The sequence below is a fragment of the Ogataea polymorpha genome, assembly GCF_001664045.1.
Source record: "Ogataea polymorpha strain NCYC 495 leu1.1 chromosome Unknown OGAPOscaffold_2, whole genome shotgun sequence".
Lineage (NCBI taxonomy): Eukaryota > Fungi > Ascomycota > Pichiomycetes > Pichiales > Pichiaceae > Ogataea > Ogataea polymorpha.
Genome location: NW_017264699.1, coordinates 719,540 through 734,872, shown reverse-complemented (window position 1 = coordinate 734,872; position 15,333 = coordinate 719,540). Strand labels below are relative to the sequence as shown.

At 45.1% G+C, this 15,333-nt stretch overlaps 13 protein-coding genes across 13 annotated transcripts; 4 read left to right on the top strand and 9 right to left on the bottom strand.

The window, feature by feature from the left end:
- Window positions 1-6: 6 nt before the first annotated feature.
- OGAPODRAFT_92749 (uncharacterized protein) lies at window positions 7-2,280 on the top strand (the record flags this gene model as incomplete). Its single annotated transcript, XM_018357208.1, has 1 exon — window positions 7-2,280. The coding sequence occupies one exon, from the start codon at window positions 7-9 to the stop codon at window positions 2,125-2,127; it is 2,121 nt and encodes a 706-aa protein (XP_018212287.1). The 3' UTR covers window positions 2,128-2,280.
- A 337-nt stretch (window positions 2,281-2,617) lies between these two features.
- Window positions 2,618-4,240, top strand: OGAPODRAFT_15740 (uncharacterized protein). The gene has a single exon (XM_018353928.1). The coding sequence runs from the start codon at window positions 2,622-2,624 to the stop codon at window positions 4,230-4,232; it is 1,611 nt and encodes a 536-aa protein (XP_018212286.1). The 5' UTR covers window positions 2,618-2,621; the 3' UTR covers window positions 4,233-4,240.
- On the bottom strand, window positions 4,225-5,118 carry OGAPODRAFT_15739 (uncharacterized protein). The gene has a single exon (XM_018353927.1). The coding sequence runs from the start codon at window positions 5,032-5,034 to the stop codon at window positions 4,252-4,254; it is 783 nt and encodes a 260-aa protein (XP_018212285.1). The 5' UTR covers window positions 5,035-5,118; the 3' UTR covers window positions 4,225-4,251.
- A 45-nt stretch (window positions 5,119-5,163) lies between these two features.
- Window positions 5,164-6,471, bottom strand: OGAPODRAFT_15738 (uncharacterized protein). Its single transcript, XM_018353926.1, has one exon. It carries the CDS (start codon window positions 6,445-6,447, stop codon window positions 5,233-5,235), a length of 1,215 nt encoding a protein of 404 aa, XP_018212284.1. The 5' UTR covers window positions 6,448-6,471; the 3' UTR covers window positions 5,164-5,232.
- Window positions 6,472-6,587: 116 nt separating this feature from the next.
- Window positions 6,588-7,527, bottom strand: OGAPODRAFT_75389 (uncharacterized protein; the record flags this gene model as incomplete). The annotated part of the gene is made up of 1 exon (XM_018356017.1): window positions 6,588-7,527. One exon carries the CDS (start codon window positions 7,525-7,527, stop codon window positions 6,781-6,783), a length of 747 nt encoding a protein of 248 aa, XP_018212283.1. The 3' UTR covers window positions 6,588-6,780.
- A 17-nt stretch (window positions 7,528-7,544) lies between these two features.
- Window positions 7,545-8,047, bottom strand: OGAPODRAFT_15737 (uncharacterized protein). The gene has a single exon (XM_018353925.1). The coding sequence runs from the start codon at window positions 8,041-8,043 to the stop codon at window positions 7,573-7,575; it is 471 nt and encodes a 156-aa protein (XP_018212282.1). The 5' UTR covers window positions 8,044-8,047; the 3' UTR covers window positions 7,545-7,572.
- An 83-nt stretch (window positions 8,048-8,130) lies between these two features.
- On the top strand, window positions 8,131-8,895 carry OGAPODRAFT_6966 (uncharacterized protein; the record flags this gene model as incomplete). The annotated part of the gene is made up of 1 exon (XM_018355837.1): window positions 8,131-8,895. One exon carries the CDS (start codon window positions 8,131-8,133, stop codon window positions 8,893-8,895), a length of 765 nt encoding a protein of 254 aa, XP_018212281.1.
- Window positions 8,896-8,910: 15 nt separating this feature from the next.
- On the bottom strand, window positions 8,911-10,422 carry OGAPODRAFT_15736 (uncharacterized protein). The gene has a single exon (XM_018353924.1). The coding sequence runs from the start codon at window positions 9,800-9,802 to the stop codon at window positions 8,918-8,920; it is 885 nt and encodes a 294-aa protein (XP_018212280.1). The 5' UTR covers window positions 9,803-10,422; the 3' UTR covers window positions 8,911-8,917.
- OGAPODRAFT_6964 (uncharacterized protein) lies at window positions 9,869-10,447 on the bottom strand (the record flags this gene model as incomplete). Its single annotated transcript, XM_018355836.1, has 1 exon — window positions 9,869-10,447. One exon carries the CDS (start codon window positions 10,445-10,447, stop codon window positions 9,869-9,871), a length of 579 nt encoding a protein of 192 aa, XP_018212279.1.
- A 66-nt stretch (window positions 10,448-10,513) lies between these two features.
- On the bottom strand, window positions 10,514-11,095 carry OGAPODRAFT_98107 (uncharacterized protein; the record flags this gene model as incomplete). The annotated part of the gene is made up of 1 exon (XM_018357989.1): window positions 10,514-11,095. Exon 1 carries the CDS (start codon window positions 11,087-11,089, stop codon window positions 10,514-10,516), a length of 576 nt encoding a protein of 191 aa, XP_018212278.1. The 5' UTR covers window positions 11,090-11,095.
- A 156-nt stretch (window positions 11,096-11,251) lies between these two features.
- On the bottom strand, window positions 11,252-12,936 carry OGAPODRAFT_15734 (uncharacterized protein). The gene has a single exon (XM_018353923.1). It carries the CDS (start codon window positions 12,848-12,850, stop codon window positions 11,285-11,287), a length of 1,566 nt encoding a protein of 521 aa, XP_018212277.1. The 5' UTR covers window positions 12,851-12,936; the 3' UTR covers window positions 11,252-11,284.
- Window positions 12,937-12,962: 26 nt separating this feature from the next.
- Window positions 12,963-14,156, bottom strand: OGAPODRAFT_15733 (uncharacterized protein). The gene has a single exon (XM_018353922.1). It carries the CDS (start codon window positions 14,088-14,090, stop codon window positions 13,032-13,034), a length of 1,059 nt encoding a protein of 352 aa, XP_018212276.1. The 5' UTR covers window positions 14,091-14,156; the 3' UTR covers window positions 12,963-13,031.
- A 140-nt stretch (window positions 14,157-14,296) lies between these two features.
- On the top strand, window positions 14,297-15,289 carry OGAPODRAFT_15732 (uncharacterized protein). The gene has a single exon (XM_018353921.1). It carries the CDS (start codon window positions 14,320-14,322, stop codon window positions 15,085-15,087), a length of 768 nt encoding a protein of 255 aa, XP_018212275.1. The 5' UTR covers window positions 14,297-14,319; the 3' UTR covers window positions 15,088-15,289.
- The last annotated feature ends 44 nt before the right edge of the window (window positions 15,290-15,333 follow it).

Here is a 15,333-nt window from a genome sequence, read left to right as displayed (position 1 = left end):
ATTACCATGTCCGAAGAATGCTTCCCGCTCGAAAGCATTTTGCCGTACATGGAGGGAGCTAAGATAGAAGAATTAGATTTTGTTTACCTTCTCAGCACACTAGCGCGCTCATCGACCATTTTGAATGCATCCAAAACAGATCTCAACCATTTATGTGCCAGGGTGAACAACTATCTAAGCTCTAACAATGTCAGGTATCGCTGGATAGGCTCGAAATTGGCAATTGTACTCAATACTCATATTGAGATCACAGCTTCGGAGTACACATCCAAGTATTTGGGGGCTTTGATCAAAGCTCTCGAGTCCAAATGTTTCATTAAAGACGAGGCCTCTGCCCCAGTCTATGCAATTGTGACACTCGAAAGCTGCTGTGATGCCCTATCATTTATCATAGGAAATATCAGAGGCAAGCATGCACTGACTCGGGAAGTGCTAACTCCCAAACTGCCCTCAATAATTGGATCGCTGCTTGAGATCATCCATCTGGTTCCACTAAAAGCTATTGATCTTTTATATGATCTGTTGAAAAACAACTCCACCACCTTCCGTCCCTTTGGTTCGAAGTTTGAAAGAGCACTTTTAGGGCTTTTGGGGTCCGACGGGTTTACCAAATTCGAGTACCAGCTACAGCATAAAATCTTCAAATCTTTAGCACTCCTTTCATTTAGTCTGACCAAGAATAGCACCAGCGAGCTGTGGAGAACCAAGTTCAACCATTACGTTCAAGAGACAAAATCGGTCATTCAGATCTACTCCGAGTTCATGAGCCTCGATGAAGATGAAGACCTGATGCAACAGCTCAACGCTCTTCCTAGCGTACCAGAAAAATTCGAGCCAAGCTTTCCTCCATTGGACATTGACCTCAACGAGAGTCCTTTACAGATCATGAAGATTGTTTCTAGAATTGGCTTTTTGGTGAATTTACTGGTCGAGTTTCTGCAAGTGCCCACTCCTCAGGTTAAAGCGCCAATCGGCTATTTATTGATGATAGGCCAAATTCTTGTGGGCATCAACCACAGATTCACTCCTATAAAAAGAGACATTCGAGACGTGACGCTGCGCCAGATCATAGCACAATCTGCAACACTCATTAACGAGGTCGGACTGAAGCTTCTAAATGCGTTGCCGGGTATATTTGGCGGAGACCTGCTCCCACATTTGAATTCTGTTCTCTCCTCGATTGACACACTGATTCCTGTGAGCAGAGTTAACGGCAGAATTATAGTTGATGAGGAAAGTGTTTTAGATAACCCAGAGCTGATTTTCGCCGGTTTGAAAACCCGCATCAACTTCTTGGAGCTTGTGGAAGGATTCACAAACATGAGTCTTTTGGAAAAATCCATTGACGCAGCATTGATACTCTCGAAACCACGGGTTCCCCAGGGGCTGGCTAAGAGCAGCGAACAGAGGCTGAAAAATGCGTCCATATCGGATCTTCTTTCTGATCAAAAGACCTTCATAACAGAGGCTACCGAGGATCAGAAAAAATTGTTGAGACAATACTTCAAAGTTTTGCTCACCAGATGCGTCGTGAGCTACTCGAAGCAGTCTGAGATTCTGCGTGTGATCATTTTGGATGCTGTTAAAGGCGCTGAGATGAAGGAGCTGCTTCATGCTGCATTGCTGTTCCCTCATAAAGAGGCCAATGCTAGTGTGCTGCCAATGGTGAAGCAGCTGCTAGATGACGATGAACTGGTCAGCGTGTTCTTGAATCCTCGACTTCCACTGCTTCCTACCAAAAGAGTTGGCGATCAGGCATTAATAGAAGAAAGGGAGCAGGAAAGAGAAGAAGAAAAGAAAGATGAAGAGAGACCAGTCAAGAAAATCAAGATCGAAGAAACAGTGCCTGTTGAGGCACCGGCAAAGGATTATTTAAAAGAGGATATTTTTGAGGAGACGAAGGAAACGTTGGAGACTACTTCGAAAGAGGACGTCTCAGACTACGAGAAAATGATCTTCAAGCCTGTTGGATCGCTTGTGGAAAGTACGGACGTTGCACGGGCTTCAGTCGAAGATGTGAAGCCGGTTGCAGTCGAACAAGCACCGTCAGCACAATCTCCATCCGGCTCTCCTTCAGGTGATGAATCAGATTTCGAGATTCCGGAAATCGACATCGACGATGACTGATGTAGCTATGGTTCGTATGGCGTTGACGTGGAGAGACGAGTCAAACCACAATTGTGCATAGCTGTTGTTCTCGCATGCCATATACAGATTGAACTCCTCGCATTTTCTCAGATCAACTGAGTTGCTCGAAAAACCCACCTTTTGGCCTGCTACGTGGGACTATATTCAATGTAATATATTAGAGTTTATATATCTCTTCCTAATTTCTACTTCAATTCAGAAGGTACAAAAGCGTCTTGCAACAAATGTTGTAACAAGATAAATTTGCGCCAAACGCTTTCACCCACGCTTTCCCAAAGCCATCCCGAAGAACAACTTATTCCCGAAGGAGGGAAACCGGGTGTGTTAAAAAACAGCGCCTAGTTTTCATCATTTCTTAGTAAAAACTAGGAAGGATAATTTTCATTCTGGAAAAAAATCCACTAAATACTGGGAGAGGGTTATGCAGCCCGAGACTTTAAAAAAATAATTTTCAGCTAACTTTGCAGATTACTATGGCACCAGTAAGGAGGAAGAAGGCTGCCGAGACGGCGAAGGAGCCCGAGAAACTCACCATAGAAAGAGTAAAGGAACTTCATAATCAGATCAGGGAGTCTCCGAAATATTTCAACAATATTGCAATATTGATAGATGAGTACAAAACTCTTCTTAAAGAGTTTGGAACTGATACAAACGAAGACCTCAATATCTTGACGAGGTTCGTTTCCTCAACCTTAGTGAGAGTTTTTGATCATATAATCACCACCAAGCAGCTGAAGCTAACCAGCTTTGAGAACGAACAAAAAGAAATCGTGAGAAAGTGGCTCAAGAGCAAATACAATGATTTTAAGCTCTGTTTGGTTGAGACATGGAAAATTGACATCGACAACGAGGGAACGTATGCTTTGAAAATGGACAATCTGGATTCTCTGATGAAATTTGTCAAGATTGAAAGTAAGCACTTCAGCTCCAACAATGATGAACCATTTTTCTCAAATCGGACTTACAAACTTGTCCTTCAGCATCTGCTAATTACGGGAAACTTGTCTCAAATGCTTGCCCACGATGCAACTATTGACAACTTCTTGATCTTGGAATTTAGAGAGTCCTATTTCAATAAATACTGGGACCTTCGATATTTCTTTTTCAGTGAACTGATCTCAATCTTGGAAACAGAGCTAGACCCACATACGCAGCAGTTGATAGTATCCAACGTGATTACGGTCATCAAGCCGCAACCACTATACGATTTGAAGAACCCAGAGCTAACAATGTACGTGGAAAACCCACCCAAGACAGTCTCCAACATGCGCCAATTTAGATCTACATTCGAGAAATGCATTCTCAAACTAATCAACTTGAAACTGCTACCGGAGCAATACAAGGCATTTCTGTTTATCCTACATAAGCGAATCATTCCATTTTTCAACAATCCCACCAAGCTGATGGACTTTTTGACCGACTCATACAACCTTGGATTCAATGTCAAGGATATCAGTTTATCCATCCTGTCGCTCAATGGTCTATGGGAACTAATGAGACAATTCAACTTGGAATATCCCGACTTCTACACCAAACTGTATGCAATTCTGACTCCCGAACTTCTGCATCTCAGCTACAGGTCACGTTTCTTCCGATTATTGGACATTTTCATGAGTTCAACGCACATATCGTCCGCTATCGTGGCATCATTTATCAAACGGCTCGGGCGACTATGTTTGACCGCTCCCCCATCCGGTATCGTCTGTGTGATCCCGTTTGTGTACAACTTGCTCAAAAGACACCCTACATGCATGCTCTTGATCCACTGCACCGAACGCGAGACAGCGGACCAGTTTGACGACAAAGAGCCGGATCCAGCCAAGACAAACGCACTGGAATCATCTGCATGGGAGCTCGAGGCAGTCATTCATCACTACCACCCCAATGTCGGTTCGCTCGCTAAAATATTCACACAGCCGTTCAACAAATACAGCTACAATATGGAGGATTTCCTCGATTGGAGTTATTCGAAGCTGGTGGATAACGAGCTTAATAAAAGATTCAAGGGAGAACTGGCTGTGGAATTGGAAAGTTGGGATTCCTTGCTTGGAGAAGAAGGATACCTGAAAGAGTATGTATACTAAACCGATCTGAATAAATTACTCAAGTGAACCTATCTTTTGCGCACATTAACCAATCCACTGTCCATTCATAGCACCAAAAACTGACCGCAGCGGTAGGAGCCGCCTTAATCAGAGCTGGCGTTAGCCCATGATACGCTCCTCGAATACCCTCTGTAGCCAGGATATAGCGCATTGTTGCCACAAATCTTCCTTCATGGGCCATGTGCTTCCTCCTTTTAACTAGATCCAAAGGATACACAAAAGTTTTCGAGATCGTACCGGCAACAAGGCCAGCAGCCGGTTCCAGCGGGGTGTTGGCCATATGGTCTTTGTAAAACGAGTACACGCCAAAGGATACGCCCATGGATATAGACACGTATCCCATGGACAGCTGTATACCCCTGAAAAAGGCCCTAATTCCGTCTTTGGCATACATTTCTTTCGCTTCGGCCAGAAAAGAAGTGAAATAAGGGTTCTCTTTAGCCGCCAAACGAGTACGAAGCACATCAAACGGGTAGGACATCAATGTCGAAACACATCCGGAAAGCGCTCCAATGGTGACAGCATGAATAGATGCTGGAACCTTGAGCTCCAACGTTTTCTCTGTGTCTGACACCAGCTGGTTCAAAGTCGAATAAGTGGCAAACTGCGTGGCCCCGTATATCAGATACATGATTTCTGCTGGTAAATTGCCTTTCCAAAACGCTCGTATTCCCTCGTTGTGTAGGATTGTTCGCACTGTCTGAATTATTCCTCTATACCTATCTTGACCTCCATTAAGCTGTAATCGAATCTTTATAACATCTATTGGGGCAATCACCATTCTGGCAACTAGTCCAGATACGGCACCACCTGTGGCAGATATGTAAGGTGGCACCTCAACTCCCTGCCGCAAGTTGCTGTTTGACATTCCATCGAGGTTATATAACAATCAAAAAAATTTCGGATCGGAGTTGGAATAATATATCAGATAATCTATCGTACATTGATCATTACAGATTTCGCAGACCACATACAAGTTCTAGACACGCTCGAGCTCTTGCTGTTTGAGTATCGCTTGCTTCGTCTCCTCATCAACAACACCATCGAAAATTTCCAGCGGGACGTCTTCTAAGCCGGTTTTGATGACGCCCTTGTCTTGGATCACGATGTCAAATGTCAGTTTACGACTATCGTGGAGCTTCTTCATGGAGCATGTTGTAGGCTGCATGATATCTGGAACATGATTGACTCCAGTGTATGGATCCCTCATAAACTTTGACTTCAGGATCTCCAATCTGTCGTTGAGCAACTCAGCATCGAACTTCCGCACACTCAAAGCCTGGTCGTATATCCAGGTCGTGTGAGGGTTACTAGCCTGCACAAATGCGCGCTCAAAACCCGTGATGCCCGGAGTAAGCATAGCGACGCGCTTTTGATCATTGTTGTCGTTGTAGTAATCAAATGTTATCACGGCTGGAGCGCCTCGTTGAGCACCAGATTCAATAGCTTTCTGTTCGTAGTAATCGTCATCCACCTGCTTTCCATTAACAACTATTTTTGCACCGAATTCCTTGAAGATAGATCTAGCAGTCACCAAGAATATGGTTCTTGTCTTGTAAGAGTTAGGAAGCACGCCATTGGCTATCAGATCAAGCTTTTCTGTATCGCCAAGAGTGATCTTGAACAACCGTTTGTGTTTCTGGAATAAAAAGTATGAATCTCTGTATCCCACCAAACGCGCAGCTTCGGTAGCAATCATGTAGTACTTTTGTCCTCTCTGAGGAACCTTAAAAATACGACACTTGTATTGGCGACCCCCGAGTAATTGACCCATCTTATTCACTTTTGTTTCTCCCTTTGGATCTTCTGGAGTTATAACTTCGTCGTCCTTGATTTTGATCGGGTTCCCATCCTCATCGGTGAGTATGTTCCGGTATTTGTTATTAGGGTCTCCTTCATCATCCATCTTACGTCTCTTGCCCAAACGAGGGCGACCACGCCCTCTTGTCCGCTGAGCTTCAACATAATACACCTCTCCGTCCTCATCATCGGCCAGTCTGAGCTCTGGGGCATCTGGTGTTGGTTTCTCTTTTTTCACGGGCTTCTCTTTTGGCTTCTTCTCCGTCTGTGAGTTGTGTTCCTTTTCTTCCTCTTCCTTTTCTTCTTCCTCCTCATAATCGACGTCGCTTTTGTCCTCAGTCTCCTGAAACACTTCGTCGTCCTCGTAATCAGACTCGTTCTTTATGGATGCCATCTTGCGCACACTAAACAAAAAGCCAGTTTTTCGTGATTATTTAGGTGCCGGGTAATCTCCAGAATTCGAGTATAAAGCTTGAATGAAGTAACGAGAATTTTTTTTCCCTACAATTATTTGATTACCTAATCGGATCTGTGCTGGCCTCGAGAGAACAGAGTTGACGACTATGCAAGTTGGAGTCTGATACCAGTCGCTCGGTATTCGATCGATGAGTTGAGGATTTCCAGGTCCCTTGTTTGGTCTGATCTCTGTTTTCTGGGCTGTGATGGTAGAATCTTCGATATTCTTACTGCTGAGCGCAGATCCTAGATCGACGCCCAAATTATCGCATCAACCATACTCGTTGGTTACGTGCTTCATGCTTGGGAGATATTCCTCTGGACTGTAGAACTGCAGCTTCAAATTCTCGGCAAATTTGAGGTCGGAGTCACTGAAATCCCCGGGTCGTCCAGCGGCGTCGCCTACGAAAAAGCTGTTGTCTCGGTCTAGCATTTCTTCTGTGAGCTGGTAGTCTTGTAGAAACTGGCTGAACATACCGGTGTTCGGTTTTCGGAAGAGGGTGTATAAGTCCAAGTCGTGTTGGGACTTGTCTTTTTTTGACTTTCTTGTGCTTGCGTAGTAAATGACCGGTTTTTCCAAATGCTTGAAGATGTCGTCAATTTTCGTGGTCAGGATCTTCAAGCTTTTGGAGTCAGGGGCGTTGACCACCGCTGCTTGGTTCGAGAAAATCACTATTGTGTAGTCTTCAGCTTGCAACTTTGTGAATACTCGGGGCACGTCAAACTTGAATTTCCAGTCGAAAGAGCCGCGTCCAAACTTATACCCCGACTTGGTAGTGATCAGTGTATCATCGAGATCAAAGGCTGCAACCTTCACTGGTGCCGTCAATTTGGTATCAAGAGCATAGGTCAAGCAGTGCGATCCATGGGATCTCCAGCCCTGTTTGGACTCACGTTTTGACTCACGTTTGAAGCTTGCTGTAGATGAAGCCTGGCTCTTCCGGCTGAAAGATTTGGTGATTTTAGAGTCGGTGTTAAGTTTCCCGGTCAAAATCGAAGCAATGCTATTTTCCGTCATGGCCTAATTTATTTCATTCGCGTTCTATTTTTCTGGCTATATACATTAACGAACTCTGCACAATAATTCGCACTCGAGGTTTCTTTTCAGAGCCTCAATCAAGGTCATCACCTGGTTGTCTTTTGTCTTCACAAAAACAATCTCACCCGGCTTTAGCTGCGGAATGTATCTCAGATTCTTTCCCGAGGCCAGTTGCTCCAATTCTGGCACAGACACAAAAACTCTTCTATTAGGTTTGGAGATTAATGTGAATTTGCTCAGCACGGGCTGGCCGTTACGATACTTAAGGCCCAGCCAAAGTCTCCGCGTAGCGATATTGTCGTAGGTAACCTCCACTGGTTTGAGGTCTGGGCCGGCAGTGGAACCCCTAGTAACGGAGTCGATGAAACCTTCCTTGTAAAGCCCTAGTGCCACTTTCAAGTGCAACTTGGTATATGGTATTTTTGCCAGCGGCAATCTGGCCATGGAGCAGTTCTGCAGATGCGCCCCGACGTTGGCAAGATTCACAAGTGACATGTTGATTGGACTGACGAAAATTCAAGATGGAAAAAAATTGACTAGATTAGTTGGTGCAAAGATTAGAAAATTTGTACCTCGAATAGCATGATTTCTTTCAGAGTTCTCAGAACTGCAACCCGTAGAACGCGCTTCTACCGCCCACTGCCGATCAATACGTACCAGAAGCGTACATATGCTCTGAAAGAAACCAACGATCCCCCAAAATTAGCATACTTTCTACTGGTCGGTGTTTTTGGTACGCTCGTTTTTGTGTACGTTGCCAACAAAGTCAATGACCAGGATGCGTCCAAATCGCTGGCTAAGCGGAAAAACACTTATACCGAAGAGGAGTGGGAACAGCAGATGAATCAAATCAAGCGCAAACAGCTGGCCTTTGACAACTCCAACAACTTCTATTTGGTTCCTTACGGAGCGCATAGAGAAGAGAAAGTGAAACAGTTGGTAGACACCCTTGGCCCTGACACTGCCACTGTGGACCTGAACGAACTCATCAAACGGCAAATAGATGATCCAAACTCGCAATACGGCGCACTGTTAGGAAAGAGTCTGGATACATACGATCCTCAAAGAAACACATGTTTCTATACCTTTACTTATAAACTGGCTGCGGGTGTATTCACCAAACTTGTGAGAACTGAGATGCAACGCCTCAAAGCTGCAAATTCCCAAATCAAGAATTTTGTTATATTGAACTATCCGAACACAATGCCCGAGGCTGTTAAATTTGAGCAGGATGTGGCCATTGTCAAGAACCTTGTTCTTTTGGACGACAAAGAATCAAATGAGAACATTGTGGACTATTTCCGAACCGTTGGAAAGGTTGTGGATCTACACAAGCTAGAAAAATAGTGTAAATAATCTCTGTATATATTTAATTAAAGTACTCTTGTACCTTGCGACAGTACTCGAAATCGCGACTCTGTGCGTTCGAAAACGCATATACGTTTTTCTTTGGTTTCAACCTCTCGCTCCTCGAAACCACCTGGTCCCTGTTTATCGCCCAGAATGTGATCAGAGCAATGTTTTTGGTCTTGGCAAAAGCCAAAACTCTATCAAAGTCAATGAGCGAGAAAACAGTATTGTCGTCGTTGTAACCTATCATCGGGCATATTCCAATCATTCTCCAAGCTTGGTCCTCGGTCAGATGCAACCTTAATCGCAATTGGCGGTTGATGTCGTTCAGAATGCGAATGTTTTCCGCTCCCCAGTTAGATCCAGAAGGTAGCTTAGTATAATAATCCATGATCATAGCATTGACAATCTTGATGTGAACCTTATTGCTGATCAACTCATCCAGAGCCCAGAGAGCGTCATCGTTTAGTCCTCCCTGGAACTCGACAGGAAGCGTGAGCGAAACATGGAACTGTGTGCCGAAATGGCTCTGGACAAGACTTATTATTCTGGCAATTTTTGCAACCTTATTTTGCCTCTCTAGAACACTGCCTTCGATATCCAAATCGATCCCTTTGAATCCTGCCCTTGTGACCAAGTCAATCAGCCGAAAGGCCTCTTCTTCAACAGACCGACAATCTGAAGGATACTCGCCAGTTGCTCCCCCTATAGAAAGAATGACCTGTCCTGGGAACTGACGAACGTCCTCTGTCCACTGCTCAATTTCTTCATAGCGATCATTGGTCAGAAAGGCCAGTGTGACGCTGTTTAAGCCTATCCGAGAGGCATCTTTGAGGTTGGAAAGCCTAAACGCTTTGCTTTCATCTTTGCTCCAGGCATATATGTAGGGCGCAAATAGAGTCATAATGAAATAGCGCTCAAACTCCTCAATGTAAAAAAATGTAGCATAATTTCTCCCTGAAACCAGCACCTACTTTTTGAAGCTGCCAAACCCCATCAATTTCTTGATTTCAGCGTCCTCCTCGTCTACGTCAGGGTCCTGTCGCTCCTGTCGTTTCCGTTTCTTGGCTTTCTTCTTCTGCTTTTCCTGCTCGTACTTCTCTCTCATTTGTTGCACTCCTGTAGCAAAATCAACCTCAGGAGCATTCTCTTGGGGTTTATCCAGCTTTGCCTTCAATTGCTTGAGTCTCTCCTTCACCTGGTCGAGAGTTACTTCCCGCTGAAGCTCAGACTCGTGCGAAAATCCAGAATTCACCAAATGCTCTTTGGAATTGAGGTGTTCCACAAACTTGAGGTCGTCCTTGAATCGTCTGTTGCAAACATCACAAAAAAAACTGGCTTCCTTGGAGTTCATAGAACCCACAAATGTCACACTGTTGAACTTGTCAACCTTCTCCAACTGCTCCCTGCGAGACTCAAAAAACTTGCGCACGTTCTTCTTCGCCGAAGGGTCAGCAGTCTCATTGGTCTGCTGCTGCCTCCGTCGCGCCCGCTCCGCATACTCGGCCTCGTCCCAGGTCCGACGACCGTAGGAGTCGGTGGAAGACATAGGAGTATAAAATAATTTTAGCTCAGTGTCAGATTATCATTTTGGTGTATTACATAATCATCTAGTTTAGGCCTCCTCAACGATGTGGCCCTTCTCGGAAACGTAAATACCGTCCAAGAACTTTCTGATATCCTTGTTTCTGACTCTGCAGATCTGCTGAATGTCTGCGCATGTCTGCGAAACGTTCTCTAGAGAGTTACCCTCAACAATCAGCTCGTCCTTCTGGGCAGTCGAGATAGTGGCCTTGCATCCTTCCCAGACCTTGACCTTTCTGAGTCTCTTTTCACCCAAGAAGTTTCTGATCTCGACGTATTCCTGGCCATCCTCGTTAACAACATTAACGTTGATAGGGAAGTGCGCGTACACGAATCTCATTTTGTACTTGAATCCGACGGTAACACCCTTGACAAGGTTGGCAATCAAGGACTTGACGGTTCTCAAGGTGGCGACGTGCTTTCTGTCACCGTTGTGGACAGTGATTTTAATCTGTTTGTCGGAGATCTTGGTGAAAGTAACGTCGATGTGTCTCAAGTTCTTGCTCAACTGACCTCTTGGACCGGTGACAGTAATGATTCTGGACTTGATTTGGACGGAGACTCCCTCTGGGAGCTCCAACATCTCGGAAGATTGGACGTATTTCATGCTTGTATACCTTTGGGAGTAAAAAGAATTGGTCCAAAGTGAAAAATTTTGAGGCTCCGTGCAAGGGTGTGAAAGGCAAGAAGATTGTATTTTTTCACAGTCACAAGTCTTTTCCTCATACAGAACATCTAGAGATAGTAGAAGAGCATTCGCATTTCGTTCATTAATAAAGCGAGTTTCCTGTACGATTATACATTATTCTTTCTTTTTGTCTGTGACACCACCTTCCACAGTATCATCAACGTTTTCCAAATCAGATGCCCCTTCCTCGTACACCGTCGAAGTAGAATCGAATCGTAGACTCTTGCGTTTCTTTGGTGTTCCTGCGGAATCCGCAGCAGCCTCTGCGCTCGTGGTGATGTTGCCCCTTGCATTGACACTCTGCACGTCGGAGATGGAGGCCGATTTTGGAAGACTCAGACCCACAGTTTCGGAAGCAGAATGCGGCAAAGAGGCACTGTCCGTGGAGCTGTCGTCGCCTGGAGAAACAAGCTCTGCTGTGCGAATCCATCTTCTGCGTCGCGTATACTTGCTGAACGAATCTTCGGTGGACGGATTCTTCCATGTGTTGTCATAATAGATGAATCCCTCGTCTGGCTTAGGATCAGCTGTAGTTTTGTATTTGGAAGACGGCAACTGCAAAGCTCCATCGTTGGTGAGGTCCAGTCTCCAAGTCTTGTCGATCCATCTCCAGTACATGCCCGAATCGTCGTTTAGTTGTGGAAGCTCGAAGTTGTCTGGTGACTCAGCTTCGTTGAGGAACTCGTCAGTCCACGGAGTTCTTTCGTAGCTGAGCAGATTAGGAGTCCATCCAACTCCTAGCCAGCGTCTCTGGTTCTCATATAGGACATACGTAAACCTAACGGGACCGCTGTGTTTACCTCCAGCCTTCCTAGTGACCTCTTTTAGCTTCTTGTTGGTTTTGTTCATGGCTGTCTTGAAAAGCGAGCTTTTTTCGTTGTTTCCGGACTCGAAAATCAAGCCTGTGTTATAGAAGCAAAACGCCCTCACTATGGAAGACCGCCAAAGCAACTTTCGTGTCACCCTTGACCACGAGGAGTGATATGTCAGGAAAAAAATCACAAGAATGAGCAAAAGCGTCTTCGGTGGAAAGAGGAGGTAGCAGACCAAAATGTAGCCGGGGGAGAGAAAAATGGATGTAAACAGGAGCCTGCGCAGGTCTGCCGAGGTGAGATTTAGGGAACTCACGGGGACAAGAAGCATGTCCGCACGAACGCTGACGGTGGTCAAACAATGCACCACATCGTCCAACGTAGGACTCTTTTTTTGCTCCTTCTCGACATAAGAACGGAAAATCGAGTAAAGGAAAATGAGACCAACAATTGAGAGATGTCCCAGATAAATCACGAAGTTCTCGAAGTATAAAATAAATAGCGTCGCAGTCGTCACTAGGAGAACGGATATATAGGAAGTATCATCAGTCCATGTGAGGACCCCCAAAATCTTGTTGAGAGCAATCAAATATGGATAGGCCTTGATCAGGCTCTTGCTAACTGTGGGAGGCGTGGATGACAATAACGGGGAAGACTGGGGGGTAGAGGTGACCTCTGAGCCTGCTGATAAGCTGGACTTGGCAGTGAAGTTTGCTCTCAAGTTCTCAGTCTCCTTCACCTTGACGCCTGCGGCAGCATTGATTGTATTCAGGCCTGTTGTTGGCTGTACTTCTGAAATGTTGCTGTTAATGCTAGAAGGTGTTAAACCTGCTTTTGAAGCAGGGTTTGAGTTCGGATCCGTAGGCATGATCGATAGGAAACACAATTTTTCCCTGCCGGAGATATGTTATGAGGCCCGTAAAATAGGAAATAAGGTTGGCCACTGCAAGTAACTACTAGAAATCCCTTTAGATTTTTTTATACTAAAATGAATTTCGTGATATAATAATATCATATGTTAATGTACATTTGACATCCTTTTTTATAATTCAAGCAACGTCCTCCATTTCAATATCATCGTCTTCGTCACCATCGTCTTCGTCATCGTTTTTATTATCTGCTTCTAAATCACCGAATCCTTGCTTCTCCTTTCTTTCCACCTCTCTGCTCTTTCTGTACTCGTCTTTTAATCTGTATTTCAAAGCATAGGTTCCTTTGCGCTCCATCACGGCAATGTTTTCCAAGCAGTCCTTCAAGTAAGCTTCTGGCTGATTTGTTTTTTCTCGGATACCTTTCAACGTCCAGTAATCGTACTCGTTGAAGAGATTGAACAGCACCTTCATCAAGTGCTCTCTGTCCATACGAGAAGCACGGCCTTCCAACCGCTGCTGCTCTTTCCTGGCAGCAAGCTCCCTTGATAGCTGAATGGTCGAGCCTGTTTGCAGATTTGGTCCTGTTCTTCCTTGCAAAACACCGGCGTTGGCATCCTTCATGTACGTAATGGTCTTTCTCTTTGTCATCTGTGCAAGTCTCCGTTTCTGCTCCAGTAGCTTTAGCTTGTTGTTTGTGGATAATTTTGTAGGAATGACCTGACACTCGTGAACGATTTTTCCAACCAGGGCAGTCTTCTTGGGAATTGTTTTGGCAAATGGAACCACCTTTTTTGGCTCTTCGAAGGTTTCTTCTTCGTAAGCACGTCCACGTGCCTCGGGAATATATGAAGCACGTTGCGGAACTTTAGCAGTGGACCATGGATTCGATTCCTCCGGCTCCTCACCGTCTAGGGGATTTAATGTGGGCTGATCTGGCATCTGGACCATTTCAGTTCTAGTCTCCGCTTGGCTCTTGAACTGACTTAGCTCAGCCTCGCTAAACACGTACTCATTCTCCACCACATGCTTGATCATCTTTAGTTCATATTCTTTATCGATATTTTTGTGTTCTTGAAGTTTCTCATTTAGCTCAAGCATGATTTTGGCTGGGGATACTCCCTGCTGAATCTTTATATTGCCCAACTGCCGCCCATCCAGCATTCTCTCATTTTTCCACACCTCAGATAGAGCTGGGGGAAGCTTGACAAGCCAGACCTGATTATTCGCCTTGGACATGTCCAAATTAAGAGACTCACCGCTTTCTTCCAGCTGCTTATCGTTCACCTCTGCAATTCCATCAGGAATGGGCATGTCGTCCTCATCGTACGCCACATCTTGGAATGACTGGTCTGGCTCGGCAGGTCGACCGGCAGCCTTTGGCGGAGAAATTGCGCTCATTATAAATATATATTTTTTCAATTTTTTCTTGCTTAAAGAGTGCACGCCTATGTCCTGACAGAATACCATGGACTTTGCACGGGTGCTTAACTCTGAGATCGCTCGCAAGAAACGCGCTATTCAAGACGAGCAGACATCCAAAAAGGCCAGGACAGTCCCCAGCCCAGAAGAAATACGAGGCCTACCCCAAACTGCTGACGAGATTGCCAGCCAGACAGTGGAAGAGACAGGCCTAGGCACCACACAATTTGAAAATTCTGGCCCTGACGCGCAAAGGATCGACGCGGTAGAAGACGGACAGCCCGATAAAAAGAATCCCGGAAAAACGTCCGACAAACCATCGAGTGGACCTCAGCCCGAGCCAGGCTCATATATCATTAAAAAAACCGATATTAGAGACGATCATGCCATAGTGTCCCAACAATGCCGCGACTACATTAAGCATCTCCTCAACGTCTGGGAGTCGAAAAAAGATCAGCACACAAACGCGGATCTGCTGGAAACCAAGAAATGGCTGCTTCCCTTGCTTGTGCAGCTGAAGAAAAAAAGTCTGCCTCACGATCAGCTGGTGAGCCTAGCCACAATACTGTACAACATTCAACACCAAAAATACACAGAAGCAAATGAAGCATATCTACAGCTCAGCATAGGAAATGTTGCATGGCCGATAGGACTTATCGACATAGGAATTCGTGTTCGAACAAACAACATGAAGATCGGCGAAGGCTCAAACATTAGCAATATCATGAAGGACGAACGTACTCGACAATGGATTCTAGCCGTTAAGAGGCTGCTTACATTCTGTGAGCTGCACAGTGTTGTATCAAACGATTAGGATCCACAAAGTAACGGAAGCCCCTGTGCATTCTTCTGTATACGGAATTTTTGCACTTGGGTTTCGATAACGGTCCTAATAAGCTGGCATGCACTAATTGCCAGAACAAGCGCAAGGCTTTAACAAAGTATGTAAAGCAGTTTTATACAGCCAAAATGCACCCAATCCCAATTGTATGCGGGATTGTCGACGCCTTCACCGCCCATGAATCTACCCTGCTAGCGATCTCTAATAATATACTTCCTA

What these genes read in the sequence shown, in the direction of transcription:
- OGAPODRAFT_15740 (XM_018353928.1), top strand. Translation starts at nt 2,622, where the DNA reads ATGGCACCAGTAAGGAGGAAGAAGGCTGCCGAGACGGCGAAGGAGCCC.
- OGAPODRAFT_15736 (XM_018353924.1), bottom strand. Translation starts at nt 9,802, where the DNA reads ATGACTCTATTTGCGCCCTACATATATGCCTGGAGCAAAGATGAAAGC.
- OGAPODRAFT_15733 (XM_018353922.1), bottom strand. Translation starts at nt 14,090, where the DNA reads ATGTCCAAGGCGAATAATCAGGTCTGGCTTGTCAAGCTTCCCCCAGCT.
- OGAPODRAFT_15737 (XM_018353925.1), bottom strand. Translation starts at nt 8,043, where the DNA reads ATGTCACTTGTGAATCTTGCCAACGTCGGGGCGCATCTGCAGAACTGC.
- OGAPODRAFT_15734 (XM_018353923.1), bottom strand. Translation starts at nt 12,850, where the DNA reads ATGCCTACGGATCCGAACTCAAACCCTGCTTCAAAAGCAGGTTTAACA.
- OGAPODRAFT_15739 (XM_018353927.1), bottom strand. Translation starts at nt 5,034, where the DNA reads ATGGTGATTGCCCCAATAGATGTTATAAAGATTCGATTACAGCTTAAT.
- OGAPODRAFT_15738 (XM_018353926.1), bottom strand. Translation starts at nt 6,447, where the DNA reads ATGGCATCCATAAAGAACGAGTCTGATTACGAGGACGACGAAGTGTTT.
- OGAPODRAFT_15732 (XM_018353921.1), top strand. Translation starts at nt 14,320, where the DNA reads ATGGACTTTGCACGGGTGCTTAACTCTGAGATCGCTCGCAAGAAACGC.